Below are 19,137 nucleotides of genomic sequence, written 5' to 3'. Positions count from 1 at the left end.
ACTGCTAGGGAATTCTCCCTTTGTTGATTTTGTGTTGCAAACATTGTTTCCTACTCTGTTTGCTGGTTTTTTGGGTTTTGTTTTTTTTTTTTTTTTTTTTTTGGTTTTTACTCTCTTTATTTTTTAATGAACAGAGGATCTGATTTTCATGTAGTGCAATTCATAACTCTTTATTTATGGTTGGTTTTTTTGTTTGTTTTGTCCGTTAAACTTTTATCTACTTCAAAATCATAAAGATACTCTGTATTATTTTATAGAAGCTTTATTGTTTTCAGTTCAGTTCAGTCGCTCAGTCGTGTCCGACTCTTTGTGACCCAATGGACCGCAGCACGCCAAGCCTCCCTGTCCATCACCAACTCCCGGAGTCCACCCAAACCCATGTCCATCGAGTCGGTGATGCCATCCAACCATCTCATTCTCTGTCGTCCCCTTCTCCTCCTGCCCTTAATCTTTCCCAGCATCAGGGTCTTTTCAAATGAGTCAGCTCTCCGCATCAGGTGGCCAAAGTATTGGAGTTTCGGCTTCAACATCAGTCCTTCCAATGAACACCCAGGACTGATCTCCTTTAGGATGGACTGATTGGATCTCCTTGCAGTCCAAGGGACCCACAAGAGTCTTCTCCAACACAACAGTTCAAAAGCATCAATTCTTCTGCGCTCAGCTTTCTTTATAGTCCAACTCTCACATCCATACATGACCACTGGAAAGCCTTGGCTTGACGGACCTTTGTTGACAAAGTAATGTCTCTGCTTTTTAATATCCTGTCCAGGTTGGTCATAACTTTCCTTCCAAGGAGTAAGCGCCTTTTAATTTCATGGCTGCAATCACCATCTGCAGTGATTTTGGAGCCCCCAAAAATAAAGTCTGACACTGTTTCCACTGTTTCCCCATCTATTTGACATGAAGTTATGGGACCGGATGCCATGATCTTAGTTTTCTGAATGTTGAGCTTTAAGCCAACTTTTTCACTCTCCTCTTTCACTTTCATCCAGAAGCTCTTTAGTTCTTCAATTTCTGCCATAAGGGTGATGTCATCCGCATATCTGAGGTTATTGATATTTCTCCCTGCAATCTTGATTCCAGCTTGTGCTTCTTCCAGCCCAGCGTTTCTCATGATGTACTCTGCATATAAGTTAAACAAGCAGGGTGACAGTATACCGCCTTGACGTACTCCTTTTCCTATTTGGAACCAGTCTGTTGTTCCATGTCCAGTTCTAACTGTTGCTCCCTGACCTGCATACAGATTTCTCAAGAGGCAGGTCAGGTGGTCTGGTATTCCCATCTGTTTGCAAATTTTCCACAGTTTATTGTGATCCACACAGTTAAAGGCTTTGGCGTAGTCAATAAAGCAGAAATACATGTTTTTCTGGAACTCTCTTGCTTTTTCGATGATCTAGCGGATGTTGGCAATTTGATCTCTGGTTCCTCTGCCTTTTCTAAAACCGGCTTGAACGTCTGGAAGTTCACGGTTCACGTATTGCTGAAGCCTGGCTTGGAGAATTTTAAGCATTACTTTACTAGCATGTGAGATGAGTGCAATTATGCGGTAGTAGGGAAATGGCAACCCACTCCAGTGTTCTTGCCTGGAGAATCCCAGGGACAGGGGAGCCTGGTGGGCTGCTGTCTGTGGGGTTGCACAGAGTCGGACACGACTGAAGTGACTTAGCAGTAGCAGTATGAGCATTCTTTGGCATTGCCTTTCTTTGGGATTGGAATGAAAACTGACCTTTTCCAGACCTGTGGCCACTGCTGAGTTTTCCAGATTTGCTGGCATATTGAGTGCAGCACTTTCACAGCATCATCTTTCAGGATTTGGAATAGCTCAACTGGAATTCCATCACCTCCCATTTATTTACATATTATCTGTGGCTGCTTTTGTACTGTACGGAAAAGCTGAGAAGTTGGGGCTTCTTTAATTTCTCTCAGTAACCTCGTTCTCAGGGAATCAGTCTTAAATATTTTTTGTTATGTTTATTCTTAGGTGCTTTATATTTTCATGTTGTTCTGTCTTTTTTATTGAGAAACTTTACTAAGATAATTGTCGATTTCCTGGAATACATTCAACTTGATGGTGATACATTATACTTTTTTTCATATTTGCCTTTTTTTTTAAAAGAATTTTTTATCTGTTGTCATCAGTGAGGTTGGCTTATAATTTCCTTTAAAAGAAAACTTTTATCGGGGTATAGTTGGTTTAGTATTGTGTTAGTTTCAGTCACACAGCAAAGCAGTATGCGCATACATATGTCCACTCAGGTTCTTTTCCCACACGGGCCGTTCGCGAGCGCTGAGCAGAGTGCATGATAGTGGGTCCTTCCATCACTGCCTTTTCTTAAAGTGCCCACAGCAAGTTTTGGAACCAATATTTTATGTCTTTATACAATGATATGGGGCATATTCTCTCACTTTATGTTCCCCGGAGGAGTCCTGCATAAGATGGGGATATTTTTCTTCAAATGTTTGACAGAATTCTCTAGTAAAGCCATTGCAGTCTGGAGTTTTCTGTATGGGGATGCTTTTAATTATAGATTTTGTTTCTCTTGACACCCTAGAACTCCAGTTTTTTTTTTTTTTTTCTTTCTGTCAGTTTACATAAGTGTGTTTCTCAAAGAAATTTATCTTTTAAAATTTATAGAATTTGGCATAAACTTGTTCCTGATGCGCTCTTGTAACAATGTCTGTAGGTGCACAGGGGTGTTCCTGGAGCCGTCTTGCTGCCTCCTGTTTCTCTCTTTTCAAATACCAGTCCGCCCACTCCCCATTGCCTCTCTTCCCTCTCTTCCTCCCCCTTCCTCTCCTCCCCGCTTCACTTCCAGAATGAGGATGGTTGGGACCCGCTGCCTCCCGCGTGTCCCCATGGCCCCCGTAGAGCCCTGGGTCTGCCTCAGTGCAGTGGCCTGAACTCGCAGGCCCCTTTCTTCGGTGGCCAAGAAGACCTCTGCGTGGGCCCCTCCCAGCCATCTGTGCTCAGCCACCCGCCAGCTGCCCCTCCACCCTCCTGTCCTGTCCCTTCTGCCATCTATGGGGCCTGTCAGCTTTCCGGATTTGTGACCCGTGTCCAGGGACTGTCAGCTCTGTCTGCACTGGTCATTGCTGCTGGGAAGACCTGAGGCAGTGCGTGTGGAGTGGTCACTGCGCCATCTCACTCAGGTGTTTGGGCCCCGTCGGTGCCCAGGCTGTGGGGGAAATTCTGCCAGCCCAGGACCCTCTCAGGCTCCCCACTACCTCCTGGACTTGTCTGTGCTCAGGTCTCTGCCTGTCACTGAGAGCGTCTTTCTCACAACTCTTTCCACGTCTTTCCATTATTTCTGCTCAGTGTTGCTGAAAATGAATCTTTCTGTGGCAGTTCTCGGGGGAAGACAGTGTTTCCTAGGGTCAGGGCCTGCCCTGCTCGCCTCTCAGGGTTCATCTGGTTGCAGGTGATTGCGTTCCTGAGGAAGAAGGACAAGTTCATCAGCCTGGTGTTGAAGCACATCGGCACGTCGGCCCTCATGGACCTGCTGCTGCGCCTGGTCAGCTGCGTGGAGCCTGCCGGGCTCCGGCAGGAAGTCCTGCACGTGAGTGTGTGGGCCCCTCCTCCCCGTCTGCGCGGTCTGCAGCTTCTCTGCCTGTGGACTAAGCGCCTGGCGTAGGGAGGTGCGGGCTGGCGGAGCAGCACTGGGGTGCCCAGCACCCGGCTTTCCACCCAGCAAGACCTTCCCTCCTGTCTGGGCCCTCAGAGGTTCTCATGGTGGCTTGTGTTTGAGGCGGGGTCTGTCCTCTGCACCTGTTCTCTTGTCTTGCCTCGATCCATTCATGAGCAGAGAGCAGAAGGGGGCTGCCTTTCTTGTGCCTCCCCACCAGGGGGCTGCCAGGGCTCTGTTGGGCGCTCGTCCTGCGCCCAGGCGCCTGCCGGAGAGGAAGCACTCGCCTTCCGGGCTTCACGTAGAGAGGTCACGCAGATTGGAGTTGGCCTGCTGTCGGTATTGACACTCTCGCAGTGAGGCGCCCCCCACGGCTCCCTGGGCTTCCCAGAAAAGAGAGGGCACTCGGCCGGGGGAGACCTTTGCCAGTCACTGTTAGCTGTTGATCGGCAGGCTGTGTTTGTAGTTTAAAGTAGAATGAGTAAACCGTCGGCCTTCTGGCCAGTCTCCAGCTCCTGGCGTTGACAGGTGCCACTCTTAGGTTCATAGCTCACTTCATCACAGAACAGCCGCCCACCAAGAACGAACTCTAGGAGCTGATGTGGCTTGGTTAGCACGGCGTGAACATCAGCGTTGTTAGGAGCTGGTGGGAACCCTGCCCTGGACACGCTGAGCCTGTTGTGGATAAGGAAGTGTGGGGAGGAGCCGGGCTGCCCTGGAAGGCCCAAGTGCCACCGGGAGCAGCTGGGCTGTGTGTGGAAGCGCATCCCCAGGCCCCGGCAGGGGGCCCCTGGCTCTGCCGCGGGGGTGTCCTGTGAGCAGTGCTCGAGTGAACCACGGGCGCGTGTGGACGGGGCCTCCCTCCTCTTGGCATCTTCGGGTCACTCCAGAACTCGGCCACTGCCTGTGCTTGCTGGGCCTGGGTACACGCCGGTGTGGTGAGGTGTCTGCTAGAGCCTGGACTTCCCTTCCATTCAGTCAGATGTGAGCGGTCACTGACACGCCTCCGTTTCCCTTTCAGTGGCTTAATGAAGAGAAGACCATTCAGAGACTCGTGGAGCTGATCCATCCGAGTCAGGATGAAGACGTGAGTAGGGGCTCACGGAGCCACCTTGGGGCGGGAGCCCGGCTCAGGGCGGCCGCGGGCGCTCTCCGGCACTGTCTGAGGGCAGGCCACTCCTCCTCAGACGCGGACTGACGAGTTCTCCTCTTCCTTTAATCAGGCACTGACTTCTAGACAGTTTTTCTCTAAAACATAAAGCATACATATTATAAAAAATCAGTTTGAAAAGAATTGTATTAGTTATCTATGGCTAAGTAACAAATTACCCCAAACATTAATTGCTTGTAACAGTATTTTTTATCTCAGGTTTTATGGGCCAGGGTCACAGGTCCTCTGCTCAGGGTCTCTCATAAGACTGTGATCATCTCAGGATCCACCCCTGGGGGCTTGGCAGGACTGAGTTTCTTGAGGGCGCTGTCCGAGGCTGCCCTCAGCTCTGTGCACCCCCCCGCTCCGCAGGCAGCTCACAGCTGCTGCTCCTCCGGCCCAGGCACCCCTCTCGGGGACGGTCCTCACTGGCCGCGTCTTGCTCCCAAGGGGGTCGTCCAAGGGCTTGAGCCCTGGAGGAAGCCTGTGGGATGGCCCCCCTTCTCCTGTGGTGTCCCTGTGGGTGTCGGGTGGAGCCCGAGAGGCATCTCCCACTCTGGACAGCTGCGCACATCCTCCGTGCTTTGGAGAACGTGGTCTCGCCTTTGCCCGCTGCCTGGCTGTGCTGTGTGGGGCCTTGCTGCCCATGCGCTGACCAGGCAGCGGGCAAGGGCTGCTGGGCTCCAGATTGGGGTGAGCGCTGGGCGCCGACTGGCCCCTCTGCAGGCCTGGGGGCGCCTGGCTGCCCTCGTTTGCCCTGAAAGAGCCATAGAATGTGTCCTGCAGCCCCGTCCCCTGTGCCACGCACGTCAGGGTTGGGCCTGCGATGCTGCCTGCTTGAAGCCGGCAGCTGAGTCTTCGTCTGACCCTGTTCATCTGCTCCGCAGCCTCACCCCACACACTGCTCCCACACGGTGCTCCACAACAAAGAGTCTGCGTTTTTAGGGGCTTTGTATTTCCATGGAAAAGCTGAGTCCTCTGGGTTCTCTGTAGCAACTTTCCTGTTGTCATTAGCTCACAGGACTCACCCTGTGTATTAAAGCAGAGACCTGGAGCAGGGTCTGCGGGGCGCACTTGCCCACCAAGGCCCAGTGCGCGCTCTTGAGGGGGGGCCAGGTCTGCACCCTGTGGGCAGAGGCTGGCCCTGAGGGCGGCTCTGTGTGCCCATCTTGCAGAGGCAGTCCAACGCTTCCCAGACGCTCTGTGACATCATCCGGCTGGGCAGGGAGCAGGGCAGCCAGCTGCTGGAGGCTCCGCAGCCAGACCCCCTCCTCACGGTGCTGGAGTCGTGAGTGTGGGCCGCAGCGCTGCGGGCCTGGGGGCGGGGGCTAGGGATGCCGCTGCCTCTGATCACTTTTCAGGAGCTCGCCCCGACCCAGGGTTACCTTGATGGGCCTCTTCCTCAGGGGAGGGGTCTCTGGGGGTCTCCTGGCAGGTCCAGAGAGTGCGGGCCCTGGGGCAGCTGTGTCCTGAGGACCCTGGGTGCTCAGCCTGAGCCCCAAGTAGGGCCTCTCTGGGGTCCGGGGTGCCGCTCCTTTGGTGGGGTGGGGTCTGTGTGTCTGCCCACCGGGCCGTGACCTCCTGCGTGTCCTACAGGCAGGAGTGCGTGGAGCAGCTGCTGAGGAACATGTTTGATGGAGTGCAGACCGAGCTCTGCCTCGTCAGCGGGACGCAGGTGTTACTTACCCTGCTGGAGCCCAGGCGGGCGGGGTGAGTGTCCCCCGAGAGGGAAGAGCTGCCCCTTCAGTGGCCTGAGGCCCAGGGCAGCGGCTGGGGTGTGCTGTAGGCGTTTTTAACATTTTTAGTTACGCAGGTAATCCTGGGGATACTTTTCTCATTGAAAGATAAACCCTATGGCAGGGGCCAAGTCTCCTTTGACCTTCGCCATCAGTCACGTTCCCACCTCAGCCCGAAGGAAGCCCGTCTCCAGTCTGCAGAGCGTTTGTGCGCACCTGCGTCCCTGCAGCGTGTGGCGTGGGTGTGCACGTGGCACGTGCGCACTTCTTCCGCCTGCCCTGCCGCACGCGCTGGTGGCGGTCTGACCCCCAAGGAGACCGCAGTCCCCTTGCGTCCTTGCTCTGGAGGGGCTTCACTGCAGCCCGTGCCGTTTGTTTGTTTTTTAAAGAAAGAGAAAACCAGAAAATGACAAGAAATTGACTTAGTTTCAGTGGTGAGATTGTTGGCAGTTCCTCTTTCTCACTCTGATACCCAAAACATATTTATTACCTAAAACTAGAATTATGACGTTATCATCGTTTTCTCTGGCTCAGCAACCAGAATATCGATGTTTTATCTGCATGAGCCCAGGGAGGCTGGGCCCTTCGCGCAGGAAGTGGGGCCTCTGGTCGAGGCCTTGCGGCAGCGCAGGGACAGCAGGGCCGTTGGGAAGAGCCCGCCGCCGGCTTTCTCTGTATTTTCATTCTTTCGTGTGTTTAAACACCGTATTCTATAATGACTACATATTCCTTTTGTAACTGGAAACACTGTTTATATAAAGAAGCCAAAGACGGGGGTGTGGCCAGTCTTGTCTGTGTCTCGGGCGAAGAGGGGTCAGCAGGAAGGTCTTCGAGGCGGGAGGAGGGAGCCGAGCTCATTGGGCTGTGATGCCGCGGCCCGCCTGCCCCGCCTCCCGTGCAGTCAGCAGCCCCCCGAGAGGAGCAGGAGGGCTGCAGGGTGACGGGGCGTCCCTGCGTCCAGCCGCTTCTGGTCCACAGGTCAGAGGGCTTGCTGGACTCCTGCTCTCAGGGACTGGACAGGCCGTGCTCCGTCAGCCCCGGTGTCCTGCGCGGCATCGAGCCGCGGCTGAAGGACTTCCACCAGCTTCTGCTCAGCCCACCCAAGGTAGGCGTCCTGAGCAGAGGCGACCTTGTGGGTGGGGTTGCTGGCGAGGTGAGGACCTCATGCGTTGCCTGCAATGGTGGACACACTCAAGCCCCATCTGCTGAGTGTCTGTCTTCTCTTGCGGGAGGCCTGGGAGTAGAGTGGTTCACTGACCCCCAGATGACTCCTGCCTTCTGGTAAGGGGTTGCCCAAGGCCCAGGTACACTGTAGGCCTGGCCTCTGTGTGGGGGACACCCAGCCAAGAGTCAGGGGATCCCCAGGGAGCCCCACAGCTCCTCTGAGCAGCTCTGGGCAGAGCCGGCGACACTAAGGAAGGCCCAGTTCTTCGCCCCTTGGTCCTTCAGTGTCGCCAGGGCTGCCCACCCGCCCAGCCTCGCCCTGGGCTTCCTGCTCTGCACCGTCTGTGCTCTCCTGTGCCGCTTGTTCTGTTTACCCACCTGCTTGTGGTCTGCTTCCCACTGGAAAGGAGGGCCTGTCAAGGCAGGGATTCTGGAACATTCTGCTAATGAAAAGGTGGACTGCATGCAGGATGACCCTGTCACGTGGCCAGCTTTGTCATCAGTCTCCTCTGTCATGAGCTCAGGTCACACCCATGTGGCTGGCCGGCTGAGACCAGGGTGCCCCGGGCTCCCAGCAGCAGCAGCAGCAGCAGCCCGCCCGGGGCCACTCTGTGAGCCCTGAGGGAAGCGCCGAGGCTCTTCACCTGACCGACTCCCTGTCTCCTCCTGCAGACCACCTTGAGGGCTCCTCCCCGGCTAGGCCACGTCACACAGCAGTGGCCCTGGTCCTTTGACATTTGGCTCCTGAGCTAAATGAAGCCCACAGGTGGGCACAGGCTTGAACTGGCGGTGCTTCTGTGTTCACAGAAAGCAGCCATCCTGACCACCGTCGGCGTGCTGGAGGAGCCCCTGGGCAACGCGCGCCTGCACAGCGCCCGCCTCATGGCCGCTCTGTTGCACACGGGCACACCCAGCATCAACCAGGAGCTCTGCCGGCTGGACACCATGGGGCTGCTGCTGGTGAGTGCGCCTGCGGGCGCCGGTCAGGAACGGGGCCAGCCCCGGGCCAGGCCCGCCTAAGGGAGGCTGCACAGAGACACGTCCTGCCCCCAGGCCCTGCCTCAGTGTCGGTTCCCACAGGGCTGCCCTGAAAGCAGAGGTGGTGGGGAGACGGGCCTCCCCTTTCTCGTTTCTGCCTCAGAACGTTGTAGCTCTTCAGCCTAAAACAGCCTGAAGAGCCACGCCTCTTCCTCCCACAAGGAGCAACCTTGGAACTGGGCCTGAAGGACCGCCTGCCTCAGGCGGAGTCCTGGGCTTTGCTGTGACCGTGGAGCTCAGACGTGGGTCAGAGGGCGGCTGGGAAAGGCCTCATTTCCGCTGCCCTCCTCCAGAGCGGATTCTGTCTCTCCGACTTTTCACTCTTCTTTGATTCTGGCAAAAACCCGTGCGCAGCGCGAGGAGCCGCGCGGGCACAGCTGTCGCCGACGGGGCTCCTTGTCGCGTGCGGCACGCCGTCCCCACGCGTGCAGGCCGTGCTCGCCTTCTCAGGTGGCCGCCACTCACTCGGCCCTCCCCCCACCCTCCCCGGCCCCACCCTGCGTCCGGGCGGTGGCTCTGACTAGCCCGCTGGCCTGTGCGGCTGGGCGCTGGCCTCTGGGCTCCTCCTGCGTCTGCTTGTTTCACGTCGGGTGATGTCACCTCTGCTGTAGCGCGTGTCCTAGTCTCTTTCGTTTCCAAGGCTGAATGATAGTTTGTTGTGTAGATAGACTACGTTCTGTTTATCCGTCCATACAGATGGACAATGGGTTGCTTCCACATTTTGGCCATTTTTTAAAAAAATTTGTATACTTAGTTTTCATTTGGGCCATGAGGCATGGCGTGTGGGATCTTAGTTCCCTGACCAGGGATCAGACCTGTGCCCCCTGCATTGGAAGTAGACTGCCACAGAAGTCCTCGTTATGGCCATTTTAAATAATGCTCCTGTTGAGTCGCTCAGTCGTGTCTGACTCTTTGTGACCACATGGACCGCAGCACGCCAGGCCTCCCTGTCCATCGCCAACTCCCGGAGCTCACTCAAACCCATGTCCATAGCGTCAGTGATGCCAGCCAGCCATCTCACCCTCTGTCGTCCCCTCCTCCTCCTGCCTTCCATCTTTCCCAGCATCAGGGTCTTTTCCAGTGAGTCAGTTCTTCGCATCAGGTGGCCTAAGTGTTGGAGCTTCAGCCTCAACATCAATCCTTCCAATGAACATTCAGGACAGATTTTCTTTAGGATGGACTGGTTGGATCTCCTTGCAGTCCAAGAGACTCTCAAGAGTCTTCTCCCAACACCACAGTTCAAAAGCATCGATCCTTCAGCCCTCAGCTTTCTTTGTGGTTCAACTCTCACATCCATACATGAGTACTGGAAAAACCATAGCCTCGACTAGACGGATCTTTGTTGGCAAAGTAATGTCTTTGCTTTTTAATATGCTTTCTAGGTTGGTCATAACTTTGCTTCCAAGGAGCAAGCGTCTTTTAATTTCACAGCTGCAGCCACCATCTACAGTGATTTTGGAGCCCAAAAAATAAAGTCTGTCACTGTTTCCACTGTTTCCCCATCTGTTTGCCATGAAGTGATGGAACCAGACGCCATGATCTCAGTTTTCTGAATGCTGACTTTTAAGCCAACTTTTCCAGTCTCCTCTTTCATCAAGAGGCTCTTTAGTTCTTCTTCATTTTCTGTCATAAGGGTGGTGTCATCTGCATGTCTGAGGTTACTGATATTTCTCCCAGCAATCTTGAGTCCAGCTTGTGCTTCATACAGCCCAGCATTTCTTAAGATATACTCTGCATATAAGTTAAACAAGCAGGGTGACAATATACAGCCTTGACGTACTCCTTTCCCTATTTGGAACCAGTCTGTTGTTCCATGTCCAGTTCTAACTTGCTTCCTGACCTCCACAGAGATTTCTCAGGAGTCAGGTCAGGTGGTCTGGTATTCCCATCTCTTTAAGAATTTCCCACAGTTTGTTGTGATCCACAACAAGGTAGGGTCAGCAGTGGCCTGCCGCAGGGACGGGCTCTGGGTGCAGCAGACCTGGGTGTGGCATAAGCCCTCTTGGAGGAGGTCGCCCTTAACCCCACCATAGAGCCTCCAGAACTTACACAGGACTCGGGAAACAGACTCTGGGAGGGCACAAACAGAACCTGGGGCACCAGGACCCAGGAGAAAGGAGCGGTGACCCCACGAGAGACTGACCCAGACTTGCCCGTGAGTGTCCAGGCATCTCCGGCGGAGGCGTGGGTCGCCGCTGGCCCGCTCAGGGTCGGGGGCACTAAGCGTGGCAGTGCCTGCGTGGGACCTTTTGGAGGAGGTCCCGTTACCTTCATCACCTCCACCAGAGTTTGGCCCCAGGTTGAATAACAGGGAAGGAACACAGCCCTGCCCATCAACAGAAAATTGGATTAAAGATTTACTGAGCATGACCCCACCCATCAGAACAAGAGCCAGTTTCCCCCTCAGTCAGTCTCTCCCATCAGGAAGGTTCCCTAAGCTTCTTATCCTCATCCATCCGAGGGCAGACAGACTGAAAACCACAATCACAGAAAACTAACCAGTCTGCTCTCATGGACCACGGCCGTGTCTAATTCAGTGAAACTATGAGTCATGCTGTGTAGGGCCACCCAAGATGTACGGGTCATGGTGGAGACAAAACGTGACAAAACGTGGTCCAGTGGAGAAGGGAATGGCAAACCACTTCAGTGTTGTTACCTTGAGAACCCATGAAAATGCTCCTGTAACTGTGGGTGTGTAAGAAATCTGAGTGCCTGCTCTCACCTGCTCTCATTGCATCCCCAGAGGTGGAGTTGATGGAGCACGTCGTAATTCTGTGTTCAGCTGTTGGAGGCAGTGGGATTCACACCAGCAATTCCTTCACAGCCTCACTTACACGCACTTTCTGGTTTTTTTGATAATAGCCATCCTGACGGGTTTCAGGTGGTATCTCACTATTTTGTGTCTTTTTAATAAGTTTATTTCTGTGTTTGGCTACACTGGGTCTTTGTTGCTGTGGGGGCCGCTCTCCAGCTGTGGTGCACGGGCTTTTCATCGCGGTGGCGTCTCGTCACAGAGCTCAGGCTTCAGTAGCTGCGGTGCTCAGGCTCACCTGCCCCACAGCATGTGGGGTGTTCCTGGATCAGGGGCTGAACCTGTGTCTTCTGTGTTGGCAGGTGGATTCTTTACCACTGTTAGCAGGGAAGCCCCACCTCCCTTTTTTTTTTTTCATATTTATTTGGTTGTATCAGATCTCAGTTACAGAACGCAGAGTCTTTAATTGTGTTGCAAGGGCTCAGCAGTTGTGGTGCAGATTCAGCTGCCGCTTGGCATATGGGACGTTATTACTAGTTCCCCGAGCAGGGAGCAAACCCATGGCCCCTGCATTGGAAGACAGGTTCCTAACCACTGGGCCACCAGGCAAGTCCTCAGTGTGTTTTGATTTGTGTTTCCTGGTGACGCTGTGGTAAATCCACCTGCCAATCCAGGAGGCACCAGAGACACAAGTTCAATCCCTGAGTTGCAAAGATCCCTGGAGTAGGAAATGGCAACCCACTCCAGTATTATCTGGAAAATCCCGTGGACAGAGGAGCCTAGTGGACCATTACAGTCCATGGGGTCCCAAAGAGTTGGTCGTAACTGAGCAGCTGAGCGTGCCTCACACTGACAGTCGGTGATGTTGGGCGTCTTGTCATGTGTTTTGCTGGCCGTTTGAGTATCTTTTTTTGGAGAAATGTCTCTTCAAGTCCTCTGCCCATTTTGAATTGAGATGTTTGTTTTTTTGTTGTTGTTGAATTGAAGAAGTTCTGTATGTTTTCTGATACTAATCTCTTAGACGTATGATTTGCGGTTATTTTTTCCTATCATGTGAGTTGACAGTCTCTTGATGGTGTCCTTTGACTCACATAAGGGTTCCATTTCGATTAAGTTCGGTTTATCTTTTTTTCCTTTTGTTGCTTGAGCATTTGGTGTCACACCTGTACCTAAGAGCCTGGCCAAACCCACTGTCCTGCAGCTCTCCCGCTGGGTTTTCTTCTAAGAGCGTTTACATCTAAGTTTTTGCGGGTCTTTGGTCCATTTGAGTTGGTCTGCGTGCGCAGCGTACGTCGGAGGCGGCTTCACTCTCCCGCGCGGCCGGCCCAGCAGCGACCGTCGTGTTCTTAGTATCAGTGTCGTGTGCGTGGTGTTAATCCTGTGCTCCTGTGCACGTTCACCACCAGAGGCGGTTTCCACCTGTCACCGTGAGGAAAATGCATCGCATTTTGTCAAATGCTGCTTCAGCGTCAGCTGAGCTGGCTGTGTAGGTCTGTCCCGTCATTCTTTCCCTGTGGCGTGTCACACCACCTTGCGTGTGGCGCTGCGCCCGTGTGTTGGGGGATTTACCCGCCTGGTCACAGCACGTCATTGTTGCTGCTGCGTTGCTTGTCCCCGTGGAGGTTTCTGCCTCGCTGCTCATCAGGATGTGGGGCTGTAGTTTTCTTCCCCGTGGTGACTGGTGTGGGCATGCTCTCCTCAGGACGGAGCAGGTAGCATGTGCCCCCTCCTCTTCAGTTCTTTGGGAAGCTTTGAGCAGATTGCTGGTGGTCTTTCCTCTTTAAATGTCTGGTGGAGCTCACCAGTGAAGTCGTGTGGTCTGTGTAGGGAGGTGGTTCTGACTCTGTTGAAGATGAAGCAACCTCCCTGTCACCCAAGGTCACACAGGCAGAGGACGTGAAGCCTGGAGACTGTGTCTCTGGAGCAGAGCTGTGCAGGCCCATAGGCCGCCTCCTTTTATCCAGCTCCCCCCACCCCCCTGCCTGGAAGAAGGCCCCAAACCCACACCCTGGGGTGGCATGTGCCCCGTCCCCCCACCCCATCTCGCCACCCTGCGCACCTGGCTTCCTTCCGTGGGGGCAGTAGGGGGTCTGGGCGCGGGCTGCCATGAGCCCTGCTGGGTGTGAGGTGGTCACGGGGCGTGGGTGAGGGTGCCCGCTCCCCGCCTCGCTGGTGCGGCCTGCTGACCTCAGGCAGGTCTGGAGGAGGCCTCGCCAGAGAAGCCACTGCCCATTCAGCTGCCAGGGGCTTCCAACCCAGGCCCCTGGGGAATGTCCACACGTGCGCCTGTTCGTGGCCCCCCAGGGGGTGGAGAATTGCTCACGCTCCCAGTGATTTGTGGGTCAAAGATAAAATAATAAAAGAAAGATGATAAAAATATGACATAGCAAAACGTGTATCGTGTAGTGAAGGTGATTTTACAGGAAACTCGCAGCTTCATGGAAACGCACCCGAGAGGGAGCAAGGTTCAGCCACCATGGGCCAAGCCTCCCACTTAGGACGGGGGAAAACAAACCCACAGGAAGCGGTCAGACAGGAGCAGAGATTAGAGACAGAAGCACGGCCTGGGCTGGATGGGGAGGGGTTGCAGGTGGCTCTTTGCAGAAGTTGCTAGAAGCCCTGCAGCCAGATGTCAGGGCAGAGTGGGAGGGGGGCAGTGTGGGAGGCGGCCGGACAGCAAGGCCCCTCAGGCTCCGCCCACAGGAGACAGCCTGGGTGTGTCCCTCGTCCCATCTCTGCAGGACCTGTTTTTTAAGTACACTTGGAATAACTTCCTGCACCTCCAAGTGGAGCTCTGCATAGCCGCCATCCTGTCCCACGCTGCCCGGGAGGACAGGGCCGCAGCCAGTGGACCCGAGGAGGCGCTGGAGCCTCCACCCTCCAGCGGGGACCCAGCAGCCCCCCAGCCTGCCAGCAGCCTCCCCGAGAACACCATGGTGACCCACGTAAGTCCAGCCGGGGTCATGTGAGTTGCCGTGTCCTGCCGGTCTCTGTGCGTCCTGTGTGCCCTGAGGTCCACCCAGGCTGTGTGCACACGCAGTGCTGTGGGCCTTGTGTTCTGTCCTTAACCCTCACGTGATGTGGGTGGGCTGCTCTGCTTTTAAAACCACGAGACGGGAGATCACTTGCCAGACCCCAGTGCTCGTGGGTGGAGGGTCTAGGAGGGGTGCCGAGGTGGCTCATCTGGGCTGTGGTGGCGAGTGGCCCCCAGATGACGTGTCTGCCGTGGCAGGAGTGCTTGAGGAAGAGCAAACACGCCTTGATCCTTATGGGGGGCTTTCTTGGGCTGTGAGCCTCTGGGGAGAGTGGCGGCTCTGCGTGGCTCTCCCATCTTTCCCGATGGCCCGAGGCCCCAGGGGCCGGCCTTCTGGGGGCTACAAGCCCTGCGTGGACAGCGCCAGGCCTACAGGGGGTTGGTCTAAGGGCTCCTTGGCGCTCACTAAGGAGGGGACGGAAAAGCAGAACGTGGCACATGTGGTCCCCAAGCCAAGGAGCCCAGCGGTACACGCTGTGCCCCGGGAGTCAGCCGTGCCACCCCTGCTGTGGGTGATGCGAGGCCGGGTTGGGAGGGGCTGGGCAAGGGGCCCCTGGGTCTGTGGCCAGAGGCCTGGGAGGGAGTCCTGAGGGGCCACGCCTGCGGGCCTGACCTGGGCAACAGCAAAGGCAGCTTCAGTGGGGAGAGCGTCACGGGGCGAGGGGGCGGCGCTCGGGCCCTCCCAGACAGTGCGACTGTGACTGAGAGCCAGCACAGACTCTCTGGGCGGGGGGAGCTGTGAAGGGCTGGAAGCAGGGCAGCCCCGGGCCAGTGGCCTCCATCCTGAACAGGGAAAGCAGGGCATGGCCAGTGGGAGGCGGCGGCCGAGAGGAGGGGACAGGGCGGAACGCGTGTCCGCTCGTGATGGCCCTGGGCGGCACCTGCCCGGGGCTGTGGCGGGGACCCTAGGGCTGGGCTCTGATGTCGGGTGCCCACAGGGGGCTCGGGGCTGGCGTGTCTGCGTGCTGACCGCTGCCGCCTGTCCCCAGCTGTTCCAGAAGTGTTGCCTGGTCCAGAGGATCCTGGAGGCCTGGGAAGCCAATGACCACACTCAGTAAGAGCTGGGGCCTGCGTGGGGTTTGGGGGCTGCTGCGGAGGCTTTGTTTCCGAGGACAGGTCCCGCTGCCGGGGGCAGCTGTGCTGCTGGCGGGGCTGAGGCGCACTCAGGGTCCTGCTCCTTGAGGCCTGCTTGCCCGGCTTTGGGGCCCCTCACCTGCTCAGCAGCGGAGACCGCAGTCCTGTGTTCCACACCCTCTCAGGTCCCTGTGCTGGCCTCCAGCCGTGGCGCTCACGGAAGCCTTAAACCCTGGACAGAGCGTCCAGGCCACTCCCTGCCTCCGCCCTGCCCCTCCTGGCCTTTGGTCGCTTTGATCGGCTGGGGCGTCTCTGAAACGAGCGGGTGATGTCACCCGCCGCTTGGGTGACACCCAAGGTCTTGACTGCCTGGGTACCTGGTGTGGCTGCAGAGTCCAGTGGGCCACCCAGTCCCCCTCTGCTCCCACTCTGCCCTCCTGAGGGCTGCTCTGGGCGGGGGTCTCTGCGACCTCACCTGGTTCATTCTTCCCGTCCTGCTGTGCTGGACCCACAGATCTGCGTCCGTCCTCACGGAGCCCCAGGCACGGTGGGGCCACCCTGGCTTCCCCTGGGCCCGGGTGTGGGGACTCGGGAGGCCTGTGCTGGATCTCCTCCTGTGTTTTGCTTGTTGATACACATGTGTGTACCTGTGTCAAGAAACGGCTCAGCGCTGTTAACCGAGGAGTCTCTGAGCCCCAGGAAGCAGCGGACAGGTGTGTGACGCCTCAACCCAGCTCTCCCGTGTCCTGAGCAGCTTGCTCACAGGCCTCCACCTTCGTCCAGCTTCGCCTCTGGGCCGGTTCCTCCCAGTCTCCTGACCCCCTTCCCCTGCCGGGGGCCACCGGGCCAGCTCCCTCAGTGCTCTCTCGGGCTGCCACTGGACTGAGCAGAGAGGACATGGTGCAGAGCAGGCGCCGTCCCCCGGGACTCAGGGCTGCCTTTCCGAGTGCAGAGAGCCTGCGTCTTCCCGTCCTCTGGTGTCGGCTGCCTGGGGGCAGAGAAGAGGTTGAGGAAGGGCCGTGTGGGTGTGCTGGTGGCCGCCAGCCAGGGCAGGGACAGCCACCCCTGCTGCTGCCCACTGCTGGTCCCCGGTCAGCCCTCAGTCTCCCCGGGTCCCGGGACGCCCTGGAGCAGCTCTCGCGGCCCTGACCCGACGCTGGTGTGCCAGGCCTCTGGCTGTGCAAAGTTGGGAGTGGGGGGCACTGGCGCCGTGTATGTGCTGCTCAATGAGCTCCGTGGGGAGGAGCCCTGTGGGAGGTGGCGGCCAACGCTGGGCCGTGCCGGGCCCCGCCGACCTGATACTCCCTCTCCTAGGGCAGCGGGCGGCATGAGGCGTGGGAACATGGGCCACCTCACCCGGATCGCCAATGCGGTGGTGCAGAACCTGGAGGGGGGCCCCCTGCAGAGCCAGGTCAGCGAGGTCTTCCGAGGTGAGCGCCTCCAGGCCCGGGCATCGCTGCCCACGGTGCCCCCTGCACTGTGGCCTTCAGCGGGTGGGACTGGCCCTGCTGCTGGACGGTCAGCTTGCCTCCCACGGGGTGACCTTCCCAGTGGGCCTGGGCCGCAGTCGGTTCCCTGCCGAGCCTTGCACCCCCGCCTGTGCGGTTCGTAAGAGCAGCCCGGAGCCCTGTGGGGCCCCCTCTCATCGCAGTCTGTGGCCTCTCCACCTGGGGCTGCCGCGTGCCCCTTGCATGTCCCGGATGCCACTCTGCAGCTCCCAGCACCGTGTCCTGGGCTGAGCTGGGGGGCCTGAGGGGGTTCAGATGGGAGAAGGTGAGCAGCCTGGCCTCTTGGGGAGGAGGACAGCACGTCCCAAGCAGTGGGTGCCAGCAGGGGCGTGCGCTCGGGGTGACGGGGGTGAGTGCACACGAGCCAGGCCCAAAGTCTGAGGGCACTGAGGGGCTGTGGCGCGGAGGCTGAGGACAGGGCCGGCCCAGGGCGAGGGGGCGCGGGGGAGCGCTGAGCAGGCGCGCGCCATCAGGAGCTCTGGCCAGCTGTGCGTGCCGTCTGGCCCCTGAGCCCGCGGGTGCGGGGAGCTGCCTTGCCGACGTGCAGCTGGTCTTTCACACGCGTATGGCCTTGGCGTGCCTCCTGGCGTGCCCTGCCAGGCACCTCCACAGTGGTCTCCGCCATGGCCCCCACAGCCAGGGACAGCTGTGAGCTAAGCAGCTGGGGGCCTCGGATACCAGTGAGGCGCTCAGTCCCTGGTGGGCTGGGTCAGTGCCTCTCATGGAGCCATGCGTCCCCGACGGCCCTGTGTGAGGGGCGGGTGTCGGGGCCAGAGCTCCCTGGGAACACACGCCCACGGGCTCGGGCCTGTGAGGCCAGGATGGGTGCGCGCTGCCGCGGGGTTCCGGAGACCAGGGGCTCAGTGCGCGGCCTTCCCACAGGGCTCCCGGCGGACTGCCGCGGGCGCTGGGAGAGCTTCGTGGAGGAGACGCTGTCGGAGGCCAACCGCAGGAACGCGGTGGACCTGGTGAGCAGGCCCGGCCTCCGGGCAGAGCTCTGTGGGCCCCGCGGTCCCGCCCGGCCTGGGCTCACGGGGCTGCCCGTGCACGGGGCTGGGGCGGCGGGGTGCCCGCTCACCCCTGCCCGCCTTGGCCGTTGCAGGTGAGCACACACCACCTTCACCCCTCGAGTGAGGACGAGGACGCGGAGGGCGTCCTCCCCAGCGAGCTGTCCCTGCAACAGGTGCGTGCAGCCCGGCCTCCGTGTCCCCACAGGCCTCGCCCTGCACGCCACCAGAGCCACAGGTGGGGCCGGGGGGACCCGGGCACTCTGTGTCCACGGGACCCTTGGGCGTATGTGGACGTGGCTGCCTTGGGCACCCACCTGAGGGGGCAGGAGCTGGGAGAAGCCGCTGAGGGCGTCTCCTAAGAGTAGCCGGCCCTGTCCAGGCGTTCTCTGAGTACCAGGTCCAGCAGATGACGGCCACCTTCGTGGACCAGTTTGGCTTCAGCGATGAGGAATTTGCTGAGCAGGACGACAGTGTCAAGTGAGCCAGCAGCCTGTGCCCACCTCCCTTGTGCCCTCCGCATCCTCAGTGCCTGTGGGCGGGAGCCGGGTGCCGCTTGGCCTGACCAGGTCCCCGGCCTGCGGTCAGCGCTGCTCAGTCCCTCAGCCACTCCTCAGCTGGACACACATGTAACCCCAGGGTCTGGAGTGCCCTCGGGAGGGTGGCGGGTGGGTCGCCCTGGCTGTGAGCCTGCAGCGTGGTGCCCCCGTCCCCGGCCTCAGGTCCCGGCAGGGCCGCCTCCCAGCCTTTCTGGTGGAGGTGACGGCGTCCCTGCTGTCCCCGCAGCGCCCCGTTTGACAGGATTGCGGAGATCAGCTTCAGCGTCGACGCTGATGACGACAGCGTGAGTCCGCGGGGTCTCGGGGAGGCAGCCAGGCTGTGCGGGCGCGAGGCCAGGGGGCCCACGTGTGCTCTCCCGCAGCCCGGCGCTGCGCTGTTCGAGGCTTGCTGCAGCGACCACATCCAGCCCTTCGACGAGGATGACGATCTCTGGGAGGCCGAGGAGACGCACCGTGCGGCCCGCGTGACCAGAGCCAGGTGGGCCCCGGAC

At 58.1% G+C, this 19,137-nt stretch overlaps 1 protein-coding gene across 6 annotated transcripts in view; it reads left to right on the top strand.

The window, feature by feature from the left end:
• PPP6R2 (protein phosphatase 6 regulatory subunit 2) overlaps positions 1–19,137 on the top strand; it is a 61,059-nt gene that overhangs the window by 38,519 nt on the left and 3,403 nt on the right. For 5 of the 6 annotated variants that reach the window (XM_055558409.1, XM_055558328.1, XM_055558197.1 and 2 more), the window contains 14 exons: positions 3,420–3,557; positions 4,645–4,710; positions 5,949–6,061; positions 6,370–6,483; positions 7,488–7,614; positions 8,481–8,633; positions 14,205–14,408; positions 15,487–15,551; positions 16,886–17,001; positions 17,962–18,047; positions 18,182–18,262; positions 18,469–18,566; positions 18,873–18,930; positions 19,009–19,124. In XM_055558409.1, coding sequence (XP_055414384.1) covers positions 3,420–3,557; positions 4,645–4,710; positions 5,949–6,061; positions 6,370–6,483; positions 7,488–7,614; positions 8,481–8,633; positions 14,205–14,408; positions 15,487–15,551; positions 16,886–17,001; positions 17,962–18,047; positions 18,182–18,262; positions 18,469–18,566; positions 18,873–18,930; positions 19,009–19,124 — 1,535 coding nt within the window. The remainder of the gene's footprint in view (positions 1–3,419; positions 3,558–4,644; positions 4,711–5,948; positions 6,062–6,369; positions 6,484–7,487; positions 7,615–8,480; positions 8,634–14,204; positions 14,409–15,486; positions 15,552–16,885; positions 17,002–17,961; positions 18,048–18,181; positions 18,263–18,468; positions 18,567–18,872; positions 18,931–19,008; positions 19,125–19,137) is intronic. The other variant, XM_055558569.1, reaches the window with a different exon arrangement.

The sequence above is a fragment of the Bubalus kerabau genome, chromosome 1 (assembly GCF_029407905.1).
Source record: "Bubalus kerabau isolate K-KA32 ecotype Philippines breed swamp buffalo chromosome 1, PCC_UOA_SB_1v2, whole genome shotgun sequence".
Lineage (NCBI taxonomy): Eukaryota > Metazoa > Chordata > Mammalia > Artiodactyla > Bovidae > Bubalus > Bubalus kerabau.
Note: the sequence above shows the minus strand (reverse complement) of the source record. Positions and strands in the feature narration are given on the sequence as shown.